The sequence below is a fragment of the Microcaecilia unicolor genome, chromosome 6, assembly GCF_901765095.1.
Source record: "Microcaecilia unicolor chromosome 6, aMicUni1.1, whole genome shotgun sequence".
Lineage (NCBI taxonomy): Eukaryota > Metazoa > Chordata > Amphibia > Gymnophiona > Siphonopidae > Microcaecilia > Microcaecilia unicolor.
Window position 1 is genome coordinate 321,258,652 of NC_044036.1, and position 21,650 is coordinate 321,280,301.

Below are 21,650 nucleotides of genomic sequence, written 5' to 3' on the forward strand. Positions count from 1 at the left end.
AAAACTAGAAGCCAGGAATATTTTCAGTGGCTGCATGACATAGAATCCTATTTCTGTTCCCAAACCTAGCATAGATATGATTTATACAAATAGTGAGAATTTCAAAATACCACAACAGTGCCAGATGCAACTTTCTTTGACTCTAGCACTGCTGCTGCTACCTGGATTCCCTATTTGGTTTATTACAGCCTTGTAAATTTTGTAGCCAAGACACTTGCTCCAACAAACAATTTAAGTTAAAATAAATAAATAAACAAACAAACCTTAATACAGTTTTGTTCAAGGATGTAATAAAATAAAAGCATTGCATTGTAGAACTAGAAACCTAGCCATGCATTGACTTGAGAAATACAGATAAAATCATGAACTTAGCAGTCCCTGAAATTATAGCGAGCCAATTTTCAGTCTTCCGCAAGTTATTGTAAAAAGTACAAGGTTATATTTTTTTAAATATTACTTACACCAAAATGAAACCATGGAGAGATGATATATTGAGGCAAGAAATGACCCAGGCTTTTACCTTAAATCTCTTGTTTGCCTGATAAAGCAGGAAATAATACGCAGGTCAGAGGTCAGAGGTACTCTCCTCCATCTTGCATGCTTTCTCACCTTGTTAATTCTTCTGTTTCTCATGTCTGGTGGGTTTTCTTCTTCTGTGCTCAGTTGCTCTACTCATTTTATTCTCCTCATTCTTCGTTACACATTTATTTGGCCCTTTGAGGGCCAGAGTATAAGTGAACTGTGAGGTCTGTCAAATCAGGGGGTTTGTTCTTGCAAATCCAAAACCAATTTAGAACTTATTTGAGTCAGGAAATACGTTAGGGTTTTCTGTTGAGTGAAACTAAGTACACAGTGCATATAATGTGAGAAAGTAAGGATTTCTTTTTGAGCTATTGAGAAGTCCAGATAAACTCTAAAAATTCTCATTTGTGAAACTAAAAGGCACAAGTTCTCAAAAATAAGTGATATTTAAGATTCAAATCTCCATCACAGGATTCGAACATTGGAAGAATAAAAGTGTTCCATTATATTTAAAATTTTCCTGTGCAAAAGGGTAGAGCTTTCCCTGTCAAGTCGTTTAGTATATAGTCCCTGATTTGTACTTGGGAAGAAGGGACTGATGAGTTAACTTAGCCAAAACTGCTCTCTCTGGTTAGCTTAACCAAGTTTGTTCATAAATAAGAAAGTACTTTGATCTCTGAAATACAACATGTCTGGTGAAGGTACATTTAAAGGTCACCAGATCCAGAAGCTGAGTAAAGCACCAACACTACACTATGCGTAGAAATGTAAAAATATTATGAATATGCACGCTCTTTGTTAAACCTTTTTCCAGGGACTCTAACGTATTAAAGAGCTTGTGCAAATGCCCTACCCTATCACTTGGCTTGTAAGAGGGCCAACAAACCATTGAGAAAGTCTATAGCAGGTATCAGTAACAACCTCTAAACTATTCGGAAAATAAAGTTGATTAAAATAATAAAATCTGCCAGTCTGTAATGAGATATTCATGGGGAGCATTCCAACATGGCTGGCTTTTTCAGCCACCTAAACTAATCAAATGGTACAATTCCCTTTTTGCAAATATAGGACGTGCCATTCTTTTGCAATCAGAGCCTACTCTGCTAATTATTTCAGAGGTGTACAAATCATGTGATTTTTCAGCAGGGTTAGTACTGGCACAACTGTGAGCAGAATAAACTCACTCTTGGTACGTCTGACAGCGGAGAGTGATATAAGAGCCATAAGATTTGTAGACATTAGGACAACAAAGAAGGAAAGACTTGACATAAGTCATATTTTTACCAATGACATAATTAATAGCAAAGAGTCTGCAATCTCCATCACTCTAAATAAGTCCTTCCAGTATAATTAGTCATCTGGTTGCCATGTTAAAGACACATGAATTGTAAGTCTACGATTATACCTCTATGTTAGAATGCTGAATAGACCGTCATAGTTTTTCTTTATCTAAAATAAAAAGAATTGAAAACAAAACTACATTTTAGAAATTCCACCTGTTCTGGGAGATGCTGAGATATAGACAGAGAAGTGTAGAACTGTACACATGATGTATTGTCCTGCCAGACAATTAACAACATTTCATTCTTTTAGATCTAATGCTGGATGATGTAAATACGGAGAGCGCAGCCAGTGCAGTACAAGGTACTGGGAAATCTTGCGTCTCGTCTGAGTTCAGTGGCAGTGTTGTGTAACTAACTGCTGTCCAGTGCAGATGTGAAGCTCCCCACTAAACCTGTGTGTGAAGTCTTGTTCGTTCACTTCATTGCACACGTGTCTCATATGAATTACGAGGTCTGCAGACTAAATTCAAAGGATTAGCATGCACTTTACACAGTTCCAGCTGTTAAAACCAAGGTGCCTCACTCATCTGGATTTGGTGCTAATACCCCTTTATGCTTAGCCTTGCACACTTCCATGGAAATATGCACATTTAACAACGTATTCGGGGCTCTGATGGTATAGGCTAGCGTGAGCAAAGTGTGTTCGGAAGACCTTACGTAGCCTAAACCTGGGAGTTGCTTTGGAAGGCTGCAGTGTCCTGTACTGGGAGGAATACGAGTGTCCTCAAGTTTCCAGTTCTCTTGTGCAATGGTTTTCAGTCTCTCCTTTTACCCCTCTTTCAAACATGCTATCCAGACCCCCCCCTCTATTTGATTTCAGGACTGGATTTTTGTTATTTCGGTCCCTTCCTCAACTCATATATCCCTAAGAGTCATTTAAGGGATCAGAAGAGTCTGTAGCGACAGCTTTTGCCTGACGTGAGTTGTCCAAGAGAAGAGAGATGCAGTTCTGTCCTTGTTGGTAATAGGTAAGAGTCCTTAAGACTTTTGCAGGAAGGGGTGTACAAGAGTGATGCTCCTTCCAGTGAACAAATACCCGAGAAATCACCTAAGTGGGAATGATTTATGAATGTAAGCACTCTGCCATCTATTTTTTGCTTTAAATTCTGTTGGGTGTCCTAGATGAAATAATTGCCTGAAATAGAGGTAACCTTATCGTAAAAAAGAAGAGCAAAGCCAACAAAAGCGCGATGGGAAACGTTAGATGACTTCAGCTGCCAGCGATCTTGTTTTCACCATTCTGTTTCTTGTTCTCGCTGTCCTTGATTATCATGGAGGCTCTGTTGACCGAGAAAGTATGCAGATCGGTCTAGTAAAAAATAAAATTAGCTTCTTGTCCTGTCTACTAAAAATTAGATTTAGATCTTCTGTCTTCCTTCTTTCAATACTTTTCAAAATAAAGCCAATTTAAATGCCAGTGCCATGGCACCAAAAGTGGGAAAAAATAGCCCCAATGTGAGACGAGAAAGGGGAAAGGATTTAATATACTGCCTTTCTGTGGTACAATCAAAGAGGTTTACATATTTATTACATACAAGTATCACGAATGCACTGCTATGAATGGCACAGCTATTATGATAACTTCATGTAAGCAGCTGGGCAAATTAATACAATATAACTATATGTCTATGTCGCACCAGACTTAATAAGTTTACTAAGAATTTTTCTGAGGGACACAAAATAAGGATAAAACCTGCAGTACAGGGCTTTCTAAATTGTGGGTTGTGATTTAGCTGAGCCAAAAAAATTGTTATCGTCCTGTGCTTCCTGACAAGCCCACCCTAACATTAGGCCTGTGCAGGCTCCAGAGAAGGCAGAGGATGATGTCAGCATCCTCTGCAAAACTCTAGGAGGGCTGAGAGCAGTGGCATAGAGGAACGGTAGGCCACCAGGGGTTACGTGTTTTCTGTGGCAGCTATAATGAGGAAGGGGGGTCAAAGCCACAGAAGGTTTGCTACGCACTGCTATCGGATGTGGGTCTCTGATTACATGATAAGAAAGAAATTTCAGACAATAAGCTGGGGCCGATCAGCCCCTTCCCCTTCTCCCACAAACAGAAGGCTAGAGAGTTGAAAATGAAGAAAGAAAGACCGCACCTGGAGTATTGTGTTCAGTTCTGGTCGCTTCATCTCAAAAAAGATATAAAGGAATTGGAGAAGGTGCAGAGAAGGGCGACAAAAATTATAAAAGGGATGGGACGACTACCCTATGAGGAGAGGTTAAGACGGCTAGGACTCTTTAGCCTGGAGAAAAGGCGGCTGAGGGGTGATATGATAGAGGTCTACAAAATAATGAGTGGGGTAGAGCAGACAGATGTGAAGCATTTGTTTACGCTTTCTAACAATAATAGAACCAGGGGACACAAGATGAAACTAGAATGTGGTAGGTTTAAAACAAATCGGAAAACGTTTTTCTTTACTCAGCGCATGGTTAGACTCTGGAACTCATTGCCGGAGAAAGTAGTGATGGCAGCTGGCCTTGCTGAGTTTAAAGGGGGTCTGAACAGATTCCTAAAGGAAAAGTCCATTGATCGTTATTAAATTTGGGGGATTTGCCAGGTTCTTTGGGCCTGGTTTGGCTGCTGTCAGAGACAGAGTGCTGGGCTTGATGGACCTTTGGTCTTTTCCCAGCGTGGCAGTGCTTATGTACTTATGTACTTAAAGATGATCTTGTGTTTTCCACCAAAACCAAACTTCTATGAATAGCCATGATTTGTACATCAGTACTCAGGCTTTCCTTCTATTGATTAATTGATTGATGCACGGAGATGCAGTGCCTTTTCAGAATTTTTTTTTTAGTTAACTTGAGGTCACCCACAGCCTCAGTTTATGTGTTCAGGCTCTCGCCATATTCCAATGCAGACTCGGAACCTTTAAGGGTACGACTGACAGATCGGTGCTGTTTGTTGAGTATGGTACACACTTATTGTTCAGTCCTCAACTGAAAGAAGAGAAAGACCCCTTTTGACCTTTTTTAAACGTGGCATGCCATGAGAGTTAAAAAGCACTATTTCAGAGAATAACATAGCTCAGTCAGAATCCAGAACTGTTCAGCCAGTTCTTGCTTTCATCCATTTTTACATTTTGCAAAGAATGTTCCATGGCTTTGAGATGCGAAGTTGGAGTATTGTGCACCTACAGCAGCAGCTGAATAACTGGAAAAGGTTCGGATTCCCATCAAATGGGAACAAAAAGATAATTTTCTTATGTTGCACAAAAAAGCTTTTTTCTACCAAAAAAAATCAAGACTTGAATATTTTACTGATGATAAATTCGTATTCTTCTGCAGCAAGATTCATACTACCAGAGAGGTAGACCTTTCACCAGCTGCTTAAGAAACCAACAGCTTTCACATCATTCTTTCATTAGCTTCAAAGCCATGTCTTTTATAAAGAAAAGGACTAAATAGTATATGTATTGCACAGAACTTTGGAGGTCATGCGGATCTTAAATTCAAGGGCCCGACAAAAAGATTTCACTATGTATTTTCAAAAAAAAGCAGCATGGATCCAACAAAGACTGGTTTTCTTTGTAAACGAGATCAAGTTAGTCAATCCTTAATTCATCAGACAAGAGGAAGCTAGATTTATAACACCTTTTTAAAAATGTTCTATCAGCTTGTCTTGTGTTTCTTCTCTCTCTTCTCCCCCCCCCCCCCCCCCCCCCCCCCCCCCCCCCCCCCGATCTTTTAAATTCTTATTCTGCCATTTTAACCGCTATGGTCGTGAGTGGCATGTTACCCTTTTCAGACAGAGGATCTGTCATATCTACACAGGTGCTATTGGTTTTCTTGTCAGTACATCTTGCATTAGTAACGTATGTGTTTGTGTCCATGTGTGTGACAGTTGTGACTTACAGCTGGAATGAACAGATGTCTGTATTTCCCAAGATTTTTGGTCGCATATGAAATATTATTACATCTGACACCACTGCTTGCAGGAGGTGGGGACTTTTTCTACAGAGACCAAAAATGGAATTAAAATTCTCCAGTAAAAAATTAAAAGTTGCAGTTGTTTTGTTTTGTTTTTTAAGTATTTCTCTCGGGCATCATATACCAGGCAACTTCTCTGTACTGAAAGTTCCATGCCTACGTAGGTGGCTTTGACTTTGCAGCCTACAGGAAGCATGAGGGTTTTGTGATTCATTTACAGGTAACACCATCTATGGATTTAACTAAACTGCATGAACAGCATGTTGAGATCGAGAAGGATAAATGGTAGCATCAACTTATAAGCAGGGCTGCCAACCCACCAAAATCGTAAAGCTACAGCCAGAGGGAAAATTGGCTCTTGGCAAGCTGCCTCTACTGCTTCGAAGCACAGTGGATTTACAGAAACCTGGACAGCCACAGACCAAAGCTGCTGGGGACAAAATGCTGCCCAGTGTTCAAACAGTAATTGACTTTCCATGCAGATGTGCTCCTGTCTCTTTGTTTCCAGAGGCTTTAATATGTGTACAGAGCATTGACAGCCCTGCAGATAAGGTTCTGCTGTAATAGTAGAGGAAGAAAGAACTGAACCGCCAATGCTTTCTGGTCCACTGGACTCAGTTTTATTCTATGGGACATGGAATACTTAATGACACAAAAGCAAATTTCTTCACAGAAGACAATTTAACACACATCTTTAATTTAAACCATGACTAAGCCTAGAGTATGAAGCAGCAAAGTTATCTGGATAGTCAATGGGACTTACCTGAATAAGTTTCCTACTGGATTTACCCAGATAAAGTTATCCATATAACTGTAGGACAGCCTGTGTGGACCATCAACTTGTTCACCTAATTTTATCTAGCCAGTGTAGATAGTGCTGAGAGGATAAAGATTTGCCAGACCTCTGACTCCTTTCTCCCCCCCCCCCCCCCCCCAATTGTACCTCTTCTACTGCAGGTAAATTGTGGGTGAGCAATAATTTTGTCCCAACAAAATTTACCCACTCAGCTTAGGGGAGGCTGGAGGAGGATGTCAACCTTGAATATTTGGCAAATTCCCTAAGTTTGTCAGACAAAGCTTTTGAATGTCTACCCACAAAGTTACACGGATGAGATACATAGCACTACCATGTACACAATCACATTGTTTAGTTTCTCTAAGACAATGGACTAACATTAGTCAAAGTTTATAAAACCAAGCTCTATATAATTGCATTAAATTGCAAGCTTTCTCAGAAAGGGTGGGATGCCTAATTCTATAGGTAGGATATAAAGAGTGGCATTGTAGAAAGGATGCCCAACTCAGAATGTGGATGTCCCAGTCAGTCACAAATGGACGTCCATCTCACATGTATTTTTACAACAGGATACAGCCTGTTCTAAAATACATGTCAGATGGACATTCATGTGGAGGAAACGTCCAGCATGAACATCTGTTTTGCAAACTGAAACGTCCAAATTATGAATGGGGGGAAATGAAGGACATGGACACCTTTGTGGCAGCAGAGGAACGTCCGTATCGTAAAATAGCCACCCAGACATCTACATGCAGGAATAGCCTAATGGTTAAAGCAGCCAGCTGAGAGCCAGAGGAATAGCCTAATTTCTAGAACAACCAGATAAAAGCCAGAGCAGAGATATAGAGGTTCCCACGGTTCCTTTTACCGCAATGAGTAAAAAAGCCAAAAAAAATGAAACGGCCTTGTGATAAGTTTGCACTTGCCGCACGCCCATTTTGGGGAGGGAGCGCTTACTGCCATCTATTGAGATGGCGGTAGGGCTAACATGCTAACCCGGCAGCACAACGCTACCTGATTAATGCCAGGCAACCCCCTGTGGAAATATCTTTTTAAATATTTCCCCTAGTGTCGGAAATGGCGCATGCTGGGGGTGGAACTACCGCCGGCACCCACACTGGGCCGGCGGTCCTTCTGGGTTGCCACGCAGCAACCCTTTAGTAAAATGGCCCCTTTATGCGTCTGCTCAGCCGCTTAGCAGACTGAAAATTGCCACTAAACTTTCACTCTGCCCTAACTTCACCCCCAGATTTCCCACAAAGTACCAGTCTCGTCATGGGCAGTTAGAGGAGATAGTCAGTGGTAACAGCGGTTAGCATATCTTTAGGCACACTATATAAAACCTGGGGGTAAGCGTATTCTATAATCGGCGTCTAAATCTAGGCACCGATTATAGAATACACTTAGTCGGTACTGATTTTTCAGCATGAATTTTTTAGGTGCCATATATAGAATCTCCTCCTTTGTTCATATATCCACACAATTTTCGGTGTGTACAACATGTTCACATTCAGAAAATGCTTTATAAAAACTACCCTCTAAGTGCAAAGTGGAAATGAGCGGCTTATCAAAACGACTAGGCTCATTTATTATATTAGAGAAAAATCAAAGTGGCTCCAGTTCCCATAGAATAAACTGAAGGAATCTCCTGCTCCGATAACTTTAACCACTGCAGTTTATTTCTTGTGCAAATTGTATACCACTCAGGATTATAGATGGGTGGTATGTATGTATTTTAAATAAACGCTTCGAGGAAAAGGCTGTCTGAGCCATCTGCTCACAGTCAAACTGTACAACAGATTTCCCAAGTACTGTGAAATAATTACGATCAATGCAATGCAAGACCAATGTCCTACACTGGCAGTCTAATTCCATTCCACCGAGTTCTTTCTAACAAACCAATGTGTTGGCTCCCATCCGGTTATCAAGAACCAGCCCAGTGCAGAAATTTCACATAAACAGGCTGAAAGAGCTCCAGAAAACTTGAAATTCCTGTTTCCTCCCAACATAACCGAAATCGTTATGTCCCAATATGGATGACCTCACATGGCTTATTGCTGAGGAAACATCTTGACCTCCGACGCTAATCAGTTGAATCTTGAGCCATGGATATCTCTGTAATCCATGCCAAAAAAAAAAAAAGACTCACCTTTGCCCCTCAATGTATGTTCTGATGCTTTCCAGGAAAATGTTAAAAATGACCTGCTGTCTGGCCTGTTCTGCATTAGCAGTGGGCGTGTAAATCAGTGATGAACATACAGGTGGACGAGCCAGACACTGGCCTGATCCTGGTTCTGCGTCAAATTCCCTACAGGGGAGAACCAAGAAAGAAAAACGTTAGAAAACCTACCTTCCTGCCACTAGACCAGCAATATCATCCAGACAGTGCAATCATCATCGTGCAAGACTTAGCATATGTGAATGTCAGTACAATCGATCTTTTCCTGGTTAGTGGAGCTGTAAGCAGAGAGCACACTCGGCCTCATTAAGATATCGTGCTGGCTTAGATCATTTCTCAAATTTTATGGTTTACACCTGTATAAATGGGACATAAATTAAGATTGGTGGATTTAACCGCCGATGAATTTTAGCGCTGTTGCTGCTAATTAATATAATTTATGTAGTATTTCTCCTCCCGATGTGCTCTATAATGTATTGCTTTGGAAACAACAGCAGGCCATTACTAAGAAAGATGGGTTTTCAAACCAAACTGCATGAAAGCTTCTACCCAATGCTGTCAGACAATGATGTTTCTCTGAAATTATTGTTGCAGTTGGGGAAGATGAGAAAATGGCTTTTTTGAAGCCACCGTACAGAGTCCAGGGAAGACAGAAGTTATAAACACTCTAGAAAGTGTCCAGAATCAGTCGCAATATAATAACTACCTCTTCCCAGTGTGCAATCAACTCTGCATCGTTCTCATCAGGACCCTACACTTCAAAGCTAAAGTTCATTGGAAAGGCGCTTGTTTCGACACACCCCTCTAATAGTGCATTCCCTGTGTGAGGTCGCTGTGTTCTTAAAGCTGCTACCGCAGCAGGGAAATCACAGGACCAAGTAGCACTTAGAGAAGGTCCGTTGATTTAAAAAAAAAAATGTTCCCAATTCTTCTCACCCTTATTTCTATCTGGAGAGCTGAGAGCCACACATGTGAGGTGAGAAGTGTTTCTGTGGTGTACATGTTGTCAATTTTATTAAGAAACATAGGAACGAAGTCATTTTTTTTTGTTGCTGTTGAAATAAAATGAATGTTCCGTGTGAGCTGTAGAAACCTGAGTGGGTGAAAGTGCGCTGACCTGCATTTACAATGCTTCTGTCCTTAGAAGCCCAAAGCAAACCCTACTATTGCGATTATTCCCGCATGCGGCGTCTCGTCCACCAGATGTGCACCAGCCACTACCTGGATCTCTTCATCACCGGAGTGATAGGTCTAAATGTGATCACCATGGCAATGGAGCACTACCAGCAACCAGAGGTACCTGACTAAAGCTTTTTACAACCCCTCCTGTGACTCTGCACGTTCATCCATTAGATGAGAGTTTACGCCAAGAGTTACTTTACCACAGATGCCACCGAAAATCAACCTGCAATATTTACAAATATCCCTTTCTGTGCTTATTGCTGCCTGGTGAGCTGTGAACTCTGGGATAGCATTTTGCCCCATGGTTCCTGCATTAATATGCTTGCAAAGGCAGAATGGAATGATTACAAAAGGCACTAAGAGGAGCGTTTCTTCCTCCCACTTGCCCCTCACGTATCCCTGCTGACCTGGACTCTGTTTGCAGCTGTGCACCGCTGCCAAATCTGGCAAAAATCCATGCTAATTAGAAGGAGGTATGGAGGGGGGAGAGGTAGGGTTGTGCTATAATATTGGCAATCCCCTACACTTTCAAGTAAAATCAGTAAATGTTATAGTAAAAGCAAAATGCTAATTAGAAGGAGGTATGGAGGGGGGAAGAGGAAGGGTCGTGCTATAATATTGGCAATCCCCTACGCTTTCAATTAAAATCAGTAAATGTTATAGTAAACGCAAAATAAAGAGATCAATGAAGTGTACTTATCTACGTGTACCATGAAATATATCAGCTAACAGAGAAATTCTCAGAGGCAGAAACTAAAACATGGTCTCTCTTCCTCCAGGTGCTGAATGAAGCCTTGAGGATTTGCAATTACATTTTCACAATCATCTTTGTTCTGGAGTCTGTTTTCAAACTCATTGCATTTGGTTTTCGGCGATTCTTTAAGGACAGGTAATGTTTGCTAGTGGGCTCATATTAATCACAGAATACAGGAAGAGCGGGGGAGTAACACTAGAAACTATTTCTTCACAGAGAGGGTGGTGGATGCTAGGTACTTGTGACCTGGCTTGGCCACTGTTTGGAAAATGGGATACTGGGCTAGATGGACCATTGGTCTGACCCAATATGACTATTCTTATCAGGCCCGTGCCAAGGGTCTATGCCGCCCCCCCCCCCCCCCCGCAGAAGAACAGTTGGCGCGCGCGCGCCCCTCACCCCCCCCCCCCCCCCGTAAAGATGATCGCTGCGCGCCCTGGAGCCTTTAAATCTTTTACTTGCAGTCGCAGCAGCGTCTGTGAAAGCGGAGCGCTGCCGACGTCTCCCTTCCCTTCGCGCTCTTGGTTCCCTCAGTGTCCGCCTTCTTCTGACATCAGAAGAAGGCGGGACACTGAGGGAACCAACGAGTGCAAGGGAAGGGAGACGTCGGCAGCACTCCGTTTTCACAGACGCTGCTGCGACTGCAATTAAAAGATTTAAAGGCCTCGGCGGGGCGAGGGTAAGCACTGCGGCGGCGCCCTCCAGAGGTGGGCGCCCTCCTGCGGTGCTTACTTTGCTTACCGCATCGGCACGGCCCTGATTCTTATGTTCTTATGTAAGGGCCTAACAGGCAAGGTGACGAAGTCGAAAAAGCAGTAACAATTCCAGAAGGCCTGTACCTGTGTATAATCTGTATGCAGTATATAATTTCTGTATTGTGACTTTTTATGCGTGTGAAATTGTAATTCACCTAGAACAGTGGATAGTGTGGAATATACATTTTTTAAAAATAAGTAAATAAAATAAGCACAGAGGATCCTTAATTGTAAAGAGATGAAGAGAAAGACAGATATAATGAAACTGGACAGACCAGATGGGTTCCATAGTCCTTAGCTACCACATTTTGTATACCAACGGAAAGAGCTGGAATTGTAGCACTATAGACCAGTGCATCTCAACCCACTCCTGAAGGCACAGCTGGCCAGTCAGGTTTTCAAGATTACTACAATGAATATGCATGAGAGAGAACTGCGTGCAACAGATATCCAATGTCCCCGAAATTCTATAAAGGGCACTAAAAATTGGGCACATAGGGGTCATTTACGAATGTAACTAAATTAGCGAATTGCCCTTAATTGGCATTAAGTACCAAATAATGTGGTGTCTGTTTGGTACTAATTTGTAGTTATGTGCATCAATGACCTACACTCCTTCCTGTAAAAGTGCCTAATTTTGTGGAGTGCAACTCCAAAGGGATGTGGACATGGGGGGACATGGGTGGGTCAGGTGCATGCCAAGCAATTAGGCACTAAGTTATAGGATGCTGTCAAGCTGGTTGCTTAGCTATGCAGCCACATCACTTCCAGATAGCAGCCATCTTGTCAACTCCCAACTTAGGCCAACATCAGCCCCCCTATCCCAGCCCCTCTTCCAACATCAGATGTGTTGGATTATTTGTAGTAAATAATTAGCAGATTTTAGTACACACAGCTTCAGCTTTAGAAATGTTAATTTCTTTCTTCATCTCTCTCTCATTCACCCCTGAATAATTCACTGCTGAGTCACTTTAAAGTTGAAGTAACAAAACATCTGTTTACTCACAGTTTGTAGTTAGATTATAATCAGACAGGCTTATATATACATATTACTATACATTTGTATTATCAGCTCCTTCCATGTGCTTAGATGGTAATGGATGCTCACACCACCATAGATCCTCTCAGGTTAGGAGAGATCATGAGCTCCATGTGCTCCATGTGCTGCATCTGCTGCATCTGCTGCATCTAACCCCCACAGGAAGTTGCATAGCTATGTGACCTCTCTAAGTAATTCACATCAGAGGTCACAGAGTAATCACAGAGAAATAATAGGTGACAGGCAATGCATGTAAAATACAATTACATTCCAACAAACCCCTTCTCATGCATAACTGTCATGCAATTATTTATTCATACAAAGTCCAAGCTTTATACGCAGATTCACAAAATGTTCTCTGGGTAACGGTTTGGTCATGATGTCAGCTGTCATCTCACTGGTGTGACAATAGTGTAGACTGATGACCCCTTCTTTCGCCAACTCTCGCACGTTGTGGTATTTCGTTGCGATGTGCTTGGTGCGTGACTGAACCTTGTCATTCTGTGACAGTCGGATGCAGCTCTGATTATCTTCCATTATCTGGATTGGTCTCTTTTCAGCTATTCCAAAATCCAGCAAAAGTTTTTCAATCCACATCAGTTCTCTGCACGCTTCCGATACTGCCACATATTCAGCTTCTGTAGAAGACAAACTCACAATACTTTGTTTATGACTGGCCCATGAAATTTGTACATTTCCATACATAAACACATATCCACTTGTGGATTTATAATCAGAATGATCCCCTGCCCAATCTGAATCACAGTAACATATTAGTTTTGGATTACTATTGGCTGAAATCTTTAATTTACAATCAATGGTACCCTTTAAATACCTTACCATCCTTTTAACTGCAGTCCAATCTGATTTGGTAGGTGAGCTGACCCTTCTGCTCAAAATTCCTACTGCATTTGCTATATCAGCCCTGTATGTGGTAGCTAGATATAAAAGCTTACCTATGGCTGATCTATATTGGATGTTATCTGGTAAAGGTTCTCTTACTGTTTCATCCTTCAGAAAATCAGTGATCATGGGAGTGCTTACAACTTGGGCATCTTGCATACCTAAACTTTCAATAAGCTCATTTATTTTCTGCTTCTGGCTTAGAAGATAAGAACCATCATTTTGTTTCTCAATTTCTATACCAAGATAGTATGACACATTACCAAGTTCTTTTATCTCAACATTCTGGTTTAAACATTTTACAATGTCCTTGTACTCTTGCTCACTTTTGCTTGCAATGAGCAGATCATCAACAAAAGCTAAAATGTATGCATATTGTCCATTTCTGCACCTAGTGTACAAGCATTTATCTGCTTCACCTTGCTTAAATCCTAAATTTGTCAATATTTCATGCAATTTTTCATTCCAACATTTTGCACTTTGCTTTAATCCATAAAGACCTTTGTTTAATTTACACACTAGCTGTCTTTGTTTTGTATTTATGAAACCTGTTGGCTGTTCCATGTACAAGTCTTCAGTTATTTCTCCGTGAAGAAATGCTGTTTTCACATCAACGTGGTTGACTTGCATGCCTTTTGAGACTGCAATGCTCAGAAGTGTTCTGATTGTCGTGTGTTTCACTACAGGTGCAAACACTTCATCAAAATCTTCTCCATAATTTTGAAGATATCCCTTTGCCACTAATCTGGCTTTATACCTTTCCACTTTTCCTTGTGCATTCCTTTTTAACTTGAATACCCATTTGCATCCTATAGCTTTCTTGCCAGGAGGTAATTTTGTAAGAATCCAAGTATTATTTTTATCCAATGCATCAATTTCTTCTTGTGCAGCTTTATGCCATTCAGCAGCTTCTTCTGCTGGCATTTTCTCAATCTCATCCCATGTTAAGGGCTCTTGAGCTTCTGCTGACTTTGTTAGGTAAGACAGTCTTGGGGGTGGAACACCTTTGTTTTCCCTGGATGAGCGTCTGACAACAGGTTGGTCTGACCTTTCTGCATCCTCTAAATCTGAGAGTTCTTCTCCAATTGATTCCCCTTCTCCAACTGTACTGTCTTCTTCAATGATTCTTTCTGTGTCTGTTTCCTCTGCCTGTTCCTCGTTAGATACAGATGAGTTGCTTTCAGACATCTGCCTTGGTATGGCATTTATATACACTGGCATGTCTATTATGGTTCTAGTTTCATATTCTGGATGATAAGGCTCATCTGGGATAATCCAGCCTTTATCAACCCTTTTGTTTTCATCAAAATATGTAACATGTCTTATGCCAACAATGCCAGTTTTCAGATTCAAAATTCTATATCCTTTGTGTCCTGGAGCATAGCCAACTAAAATGCCCCTTTCTGTTGTGGAATCCAGCTTATGCCTTCTTTGCTTTGGTACATGAGCATATGCTGTACTTCCAAATGTTCTTATGTGTGACAGGTTTGGCTTCCTACCATGCCATGTCTCATGTGGTGTGCGCTCAGCGCCTTTAGTTGGCATTCTGTTTTGTAGGTACACTGCTGTGAGAATGGCTTCCCCCCATAGTCTTTTAGGGAGATTGCTATCTGACAGCATACACCTGGTCATTTCCACAAGTGACCTAAATTTTCTCTCTGCAACAGAATTTTGCTCTGGTGTGTAAGCTACTGTTGTGATATGTTGAATGCCTTCTTGTTCTAGAAATGTGCACATGCTTTGTGAAGTGAACTCACCACCATTGTCGGTCTGAAGAACCTTTGGTTTTCTTTCAAATTTATTGCTCACCATGGCTACGTATTTCTTCAGCATGTCTGTGACTTGACTTTTCTCTTTCAGCAAATAGGCCACACAATATCTAGAGAAATCATCCAAGAATATTAGCACAAATCTGTTATTTCCCAATGATGGGATATTAAACGGTCCACATAAGTCACTGTGTATTAAGTCCAGCACTTTATTACTCCTATTTCCTGTGTATGCAGGAAATGAGGGTCTCACACCTTTTTGAGTAACACAGTCTATGCATTTCTCCATTTTACCAGCATCTGCACTTATCTGAATGCCGGTGGCCAGTTGCTTACTGTAAAGATCCTGGATCACCTTAGAATCACGATGTCCCAGGCGGCGGTGCCAGATTTCCAGACTACATTTTCCATCATTCTTCCTTACTTGCGCCATATGTGAGGCTTCACCTGAAATGCTCAGTTTATAAACATCATTATGCATAAAAGCTTCAGCATACACTTCATCATTTTTAGAGATTGTGCACTTACTGTTTTCAAAATGAATCACAAATCCCTTCTTATCTAATGTAGATACACTAAGCATATTGCAAACTGCTTGGGGAATATACAAGACATCACTTACAGGAATTTCTTTAACTTCATTAGACACTTTGCATTTTAAGAATCCAATCCCTTTTGCTTGGATCTTAGCAGTCCCTGCGTTTGCAGTTTTAAGAATACCTTCCTCTGGACACATTTCCTGAAAGAAATCTTTACAATTGGTTAAATGGCATGTGCTCCCTGAATCCAAAATCCAAGTACTTTCATTTGAATTATTATTTACCATAGTCAAAGATTTTTCTGCCATTAGAAAGCCCTTGTGTTTATCTTTGTCCTTCATACATTTCCTGGTTTGAAAATTCTTTAGTTCCATTGGCTTAGGTGAGCTAGAGGGAGTGTTTTGTGTTTCCTTACACCATTTAGATACATGTCCCTCCTTTCCACATAAGTAGCAAATCAGCTTGCCCTTGGGTGGAGTTTTCCCATAGCTCCGCCTTCCTCTGTTCTTTGCCAAGAAATTTGTTTCATTTCTCTCTGACTTGCTTTGAGAACACATCTCCTCAGAATCATTTATTATGCATTCCTGCCTTAGTTTTGATGTTGCCTGTTCAAAAGATTGCCCTTCAATGGCCTCATTTACAGACCTAAAAACATCAAACTTCTTTGATAGTGAGGTAAAAAGAAATGCTCTTTTCAATGCATCACACATGGGAATTCCAGAAAGTTCTAGCTTTTGAAATGAAGACATAAGATGCATAATGTGATCATTACATTTACTTTTATCCCTTAATTTGGTTTCATTCAACTCTGCCAGCCAAATTGGTTGCTGCTTTGCATATGTAGTTGCATACATAGTTCTCAGTTTATATAAAATGTCCTTTGGTGTATCTTTTCCCTCCACTAATATGGCTTGTTTCTCTGAGAGAGCTTCCAAAAGCATGCACTTCACATAATAGTTTGCATTGTCCCATTCAGCCATATTTTCAGCTGTTCTGTCTTGGTCTAAGCATATATCTAATCTTTTTGCTCGAAGGAAACATATGAATCTTAATTCCCACTGCTGATAATTAAACTCAGTTAATCTAGGCACCTTGAGAGAATAGAACAATGGTGAATTTCTTCCCTCAGCCATTTTCTTAGCCTTCTGTCTGCTGTGTGGGGGGAGAGAGAGACAGACTGAATCTTTCCTTTAAAACTTAAGAGAAAAATGTGGCCTTTTTTTCTGCCTGGTAATATTTCTCTTCTTTTCAATTCCTGGACTCTGGGCCCATAACCCTTTTGTTGGATTATTTGTAGTAAATAATTAGCAGATTTTAGTACACACAGCTTCAGCTTTAGAAATGTTAATTTCTTTCTTCATCTCTCTCTCATTCACCCCTGAATAATTCACTGCTGAGTCACTTTAAAGTTGAAGTAACAAAACATCTGTTTACTCACAGTTTGTAGTTAGATTATAATCAGACAGGCTTATATATACATATTACTATACATTTGTATTATCAGCTCCTTCCATGTGCTTAGATGGTAATGGATGCTCACACCACCATAGATCCTCTCAGGTTAGGAGAGATCATGAGCTCCATGTGCTCCATGTGCTGCATCTGCTGCATCTGCTGCATCTAACCCCCACAGGAAGTTGCATAGCTATGTGACCTCTCTAAGTAATTCACATCAGAGGTCACAGAGTAATCACAGAGAAATAATAGGTGACAGGCAATGCATGTAAAATACAATTACATTCCAACAAGATGCCCCCTCCAGAATCCCCCCACTCCCCTGTAGCCCCCTTCTACAGCCTACCATATCAACCCTGGTGCTCCAAAGGAGTAGTCCAGGCAGGAGTGATCTCCTCTTGCTCCTGCCCCTACCGGCTCCATCTGGAAAATAGTCGCTGTGATCTCTAGCGGTAGTACCACAAGAATTCCGCTACAGTTCACAGGGACCACTTTCTAGAGAGAACTACGAGGGGCAGCACGGAGTGGGAATTGTTCCTGCCCCAGCTACCTCACTGGACCACCACGGATGAAATGGTAGGCTCTAGGGGGACAGATTACAGGTGGGTGGGTGTGGGGAGATTCTGTAGGAGGGGGTCTGATTTTGGCAGGAGGATTCCGGAGAGGGACCTGGTGGGCAGAAGGGAGGCGCAGCAGAGGGGGGCTCGGAAAGTGGGCTGATGTTGGCCCATATTGGGAGTTGGCCATATGGAGTGGAAGAAGAAATCCACAGATCCACTTATGCAAGGCCCTAGGACCTGCATTACTTGTACGGATTCTTTCTGAATATCAGCTAGGACCCACAGAAGTTCGGACGGCCAGCAGCAGTCTGATCAAACCCGGATATTCAGAAATGACCCAGCATTGAGTATCCAAATCTAGCTTAAATGGCAAAGTTATGCTTAAAACATAGTGACCAGGAGAATTATTATACGCCCATGGTGTGATTACACTTGAGTACCATGTACAATTCTGGTGGCCATAGCTAAAAAAAAAAAGGTTTAGTGAAAATAGAAGAGGAGTGTGGTAGCCGTGTTAGTCCACTCTTAAGGTTATCAATAGAAATCAAACAAAATAAAACATGGAAAAGAAAATAAGATGATACCTTTTTTATTGGACATAACTTAATACATTTCTTGATTAGCTTTCGAAGGTTGCTCTTCTTCCTCAGATCGGAAATAAGCAAATGTGCTAGCTGACAGTGAATATAAGTGAAAACATTCAAGCATTACTATGACAGTCTGACAGGGTGGGAGGAGGGGGGTGGGTCGGAAGTATGCATGGGGACATCAAAGCATATCATTGATATTCTAACAGGGTGGGTGTGGATAGGTGAGGGGAGGGTGATCAACAGAGACATACAGCTTTCTGGTTTATAATGGGCTAGGAACCCCAGATCCTTGTTAAGTCCTTTCTGTTGGGTGTTAAAATATTCAATCATTCTGACTTCAAAGGTCTTACGTTCTTGTATGGTTTTAAAGTTACCTTTCAGGATTCTCACTGTGAAGTCACTGGTACAGTGTCCTGGTCCTGTAAAATGTTGCCCAACAGGCATGGGAACCCTGCTGGCACCAGTATTGTTCATATGATGTCTATGTAAATTGAATCTTGAAAATAGAAAAAACTGCAGTGACACACATGACTGAGGATATGGAACTTACTGGGGTCATGACCCATTATAGCAGGGAAAGAGAAGCATACGACCCTCCAACCCTACCTAGCTGCTCATGCTGCTGATCCCTGTGTTCATGTGTGAGCCGATGATGTGGGTGGGGGTCAACCATCATGTTCGGGGTCACAACCCGCAATGTGAGAAACACTGGCAATAGGAGACAGTTATTTACTCATTCTATTTGTACCAGGACTAGGGGATACTCCATGAAACTAACGTATATCAGATTTAAAATGCAACCTAGAAAGTTTGTTTTTCAGTTAGTGCATAATTGAATTAAGGAATTTGCTGCCAGAAAATGCAGTCAAAACTAGTAATATAGATGACTTAAAAAAAAAAGTTTCAAGAGGACGTAACCCTGATTTAGTTGGAGAGTCATAGATGTCGCTACTTCCTGCATCTGGAAGTGAGCGGCAAAGAATGAATTTTTCTATTTCGAATATGACCGGTACATCTAGATGACTGGGATTGGCCACTCTCAAGGCACCATTGTTCTAACCTAGTAGTATATTTCAGTGAGCCTGCCAACCAGCGCCATCTCAAACAACGCCTTATGGAGCTGACAAGACTGAAAATGTCCTAAAGTCTCTCTCTCATTTGGGCAGCTGCTTTGTATTCACTAATTTAACTGCTTAAGAATTTAGGGAGATGGGTTTCTTTCTTTGAGTGCAAGTACTGAGAGGCTGAAGGACCATTTGCTCTTCCATTACAACAGCAGGTTCAAGCAGCCAATAAAGGCCATTGTCCAAACAGTATTCAAAAACTGGCTAAAAACATTGCACAACACTGTTCCAAGTCTAGCAAAACCTTCTTTTGGTTGCCTAAATACATTTTTAATCCAGTCCTGTTAGAGCAAACATTAAGGGCTCGATTCAGTAAATGGTGCTCAAAAAAAGAGTACCCCTGACCTGCGCGTGCACATCCCAAGGGCTTTTGGGTTGCACGCTGTGGGATTTGGGCGAACATTGTTATAGACTAGCGTGTAGCAAGATATGCGTACAAATCTTGGATTGGCACCCAAATATCAGTGCCCCATTTGGACACCATATATAGAATCCAGGGGTATTTGCACAATAAGCTTGGTGATCTAGGAGTGAAAATATCCGACTTCCATCCGAATGTATGACTAACCCATGTTCATTTGGTTTGGGTTGTTTTCAGGTGGAACCAGTTAGACTTGGCTATAGTGCTTTTGTCCATCATGGGAATCACTTTGGAGGAGATAGAAGTCAATGCTTCATTACCCATTAATCCCACCATCATCCGCATCATGAGAGTCCTCCGAATTGCTCGTGGTGAGTCTGCCATTAAGAGTGTGGTGGGGCGCAGAAAGAATTGTTCTCATCTTCCACAGTTCTTTCTTAAAGAATAATCCACGCTTATGGCTTCATGCAATTTTCTTATTGAGAATGCTGGAGATAACCGAAACATCTGATAAAAGTTATGGGATGGCTTCCACTCATTGTGCTTAATGGAGATAATTTTATAAAAGTCATTTTCTTGTATATATGGCCTCTTTATAAAGTATCAACTGGAGCAGAAGTACATGCTATGACACAATGCTGCATACTTTGCCAGTAGATATATGCAGAAGTGGAGTTTGGGGGCAGCGTAGATGCAGATCGCAAGTAAGTATGCTAATCCACATGCATGCTTAATTATAGGCACATAACTTTCGTTATAGGCTCAGACATTTACACCTTCTCTAGGGCAGGTGTAAATGTCTCTGCTTTTAAGGTAGGTGTGATTTCTGTCACTTGGGCTAATGTTTTGCAAAGACAAATAGCCCCTCATTCTAGAACAGGTCCCTTAAAGTTAGGTGCCAATTGCACATGTAAGTTATAGACTACTAGCACCTATGTACATGACTGTTATATTTACGAGCATAACTGTAGTATGCAACTCAGCACACACATGCATGGGGGCATGCACAGGAAGGGAGGCGCGTGCACAGGGCATAGGCGCCGATTCCGTGCGTGCTCTGGGTGCTCGAGCACCCCCAATATTTCACCCACCGGAAGTTTGTTCCCTCCCTCCCTCCGAGTTCCAGGGTCATTGTCCCTCTCTTCCTCTCTCTGAGTTCCAGGGTCATCGTCCCTCCCTTCCTCCCTCCCTCCCCTCGAGTTCCAGGCCCGCTCCCTCCGAATTTTAAAAGTCATCTTGACTTACCTCGTTGGGGTTATGGTGGCCGGCAGCAGCGGTAAAAAGCGTGCAGGCTCGGCACTTACTTCAGTTTTCCCTTTTTTCTCTCTCAGCTCTGGTCCCGCCCTCATTTCCTGTTTCCGCAAGGACGGGACCAGAGCTGAGAGAGAGAGACGGGAAAACTGAAGTAAGTGCCGAGCCTGCACGCTTTTTACCGCTGCTGCCGGCCACCGTAACCCCGACGAGGTAAGTCAAGATGACTTTTAAAATTTGGAGGGAGGGGGCCTGGAACTCGAGGGGAGGGAGGGAGGAAGGGAGGGACGACGACCCTGAAACTCGGAGGGAGGAAGGGAGGGATAGGTCCCTCAGTGATCACCCCACCCCTGAAGAGTGACTTGGCATTTGAGTACCGGCACCTTTTTCACTAGAAAAAACGCACTGGATATTACACACATCCCCAGGGCCTTTCAGGAGAAAATAACCCTAGCCAAGGGCAGCCAGAAGCCTGCAAGTCTCCTGAGTGTAAACACAAACACAGGAAGATGGCATGAAAGTTTACAACCACCGCAGCTAGGTTTAAAAAAAAACCATCTCACTTTTTCTACTGCAGTGTTTCAACATATTCAAACAG

The 21,650-nt window shown here is 41.8% G+C and overlaps 1 protein-coding gene across 1 annotated transcript in view; it reads left to right on the plus strand.

The window, feature by feature from the left end:
- Window positions 1-21,650, plus strand: part of CACNA1G (calcium voltage-gated channel subunit alpha1 G) — a 274,000-nt gene that overhangs the window by 189,594 nt on the left and 62,756 nt on the right. The window contains 4 exon segments of the mRNA XM_030208360.1: window positions 2,116-2,166; window positions 9,915-10,066; window positions 10,732-10,841; window positions 20,039-20,172. Coding sequence (XP_030064220.1) covers window positions 2,116-2,166; window positions 9,915-10,066; window positions 10,732-10,841; window positions 20,039-20,172 — 447 coding nt within the window.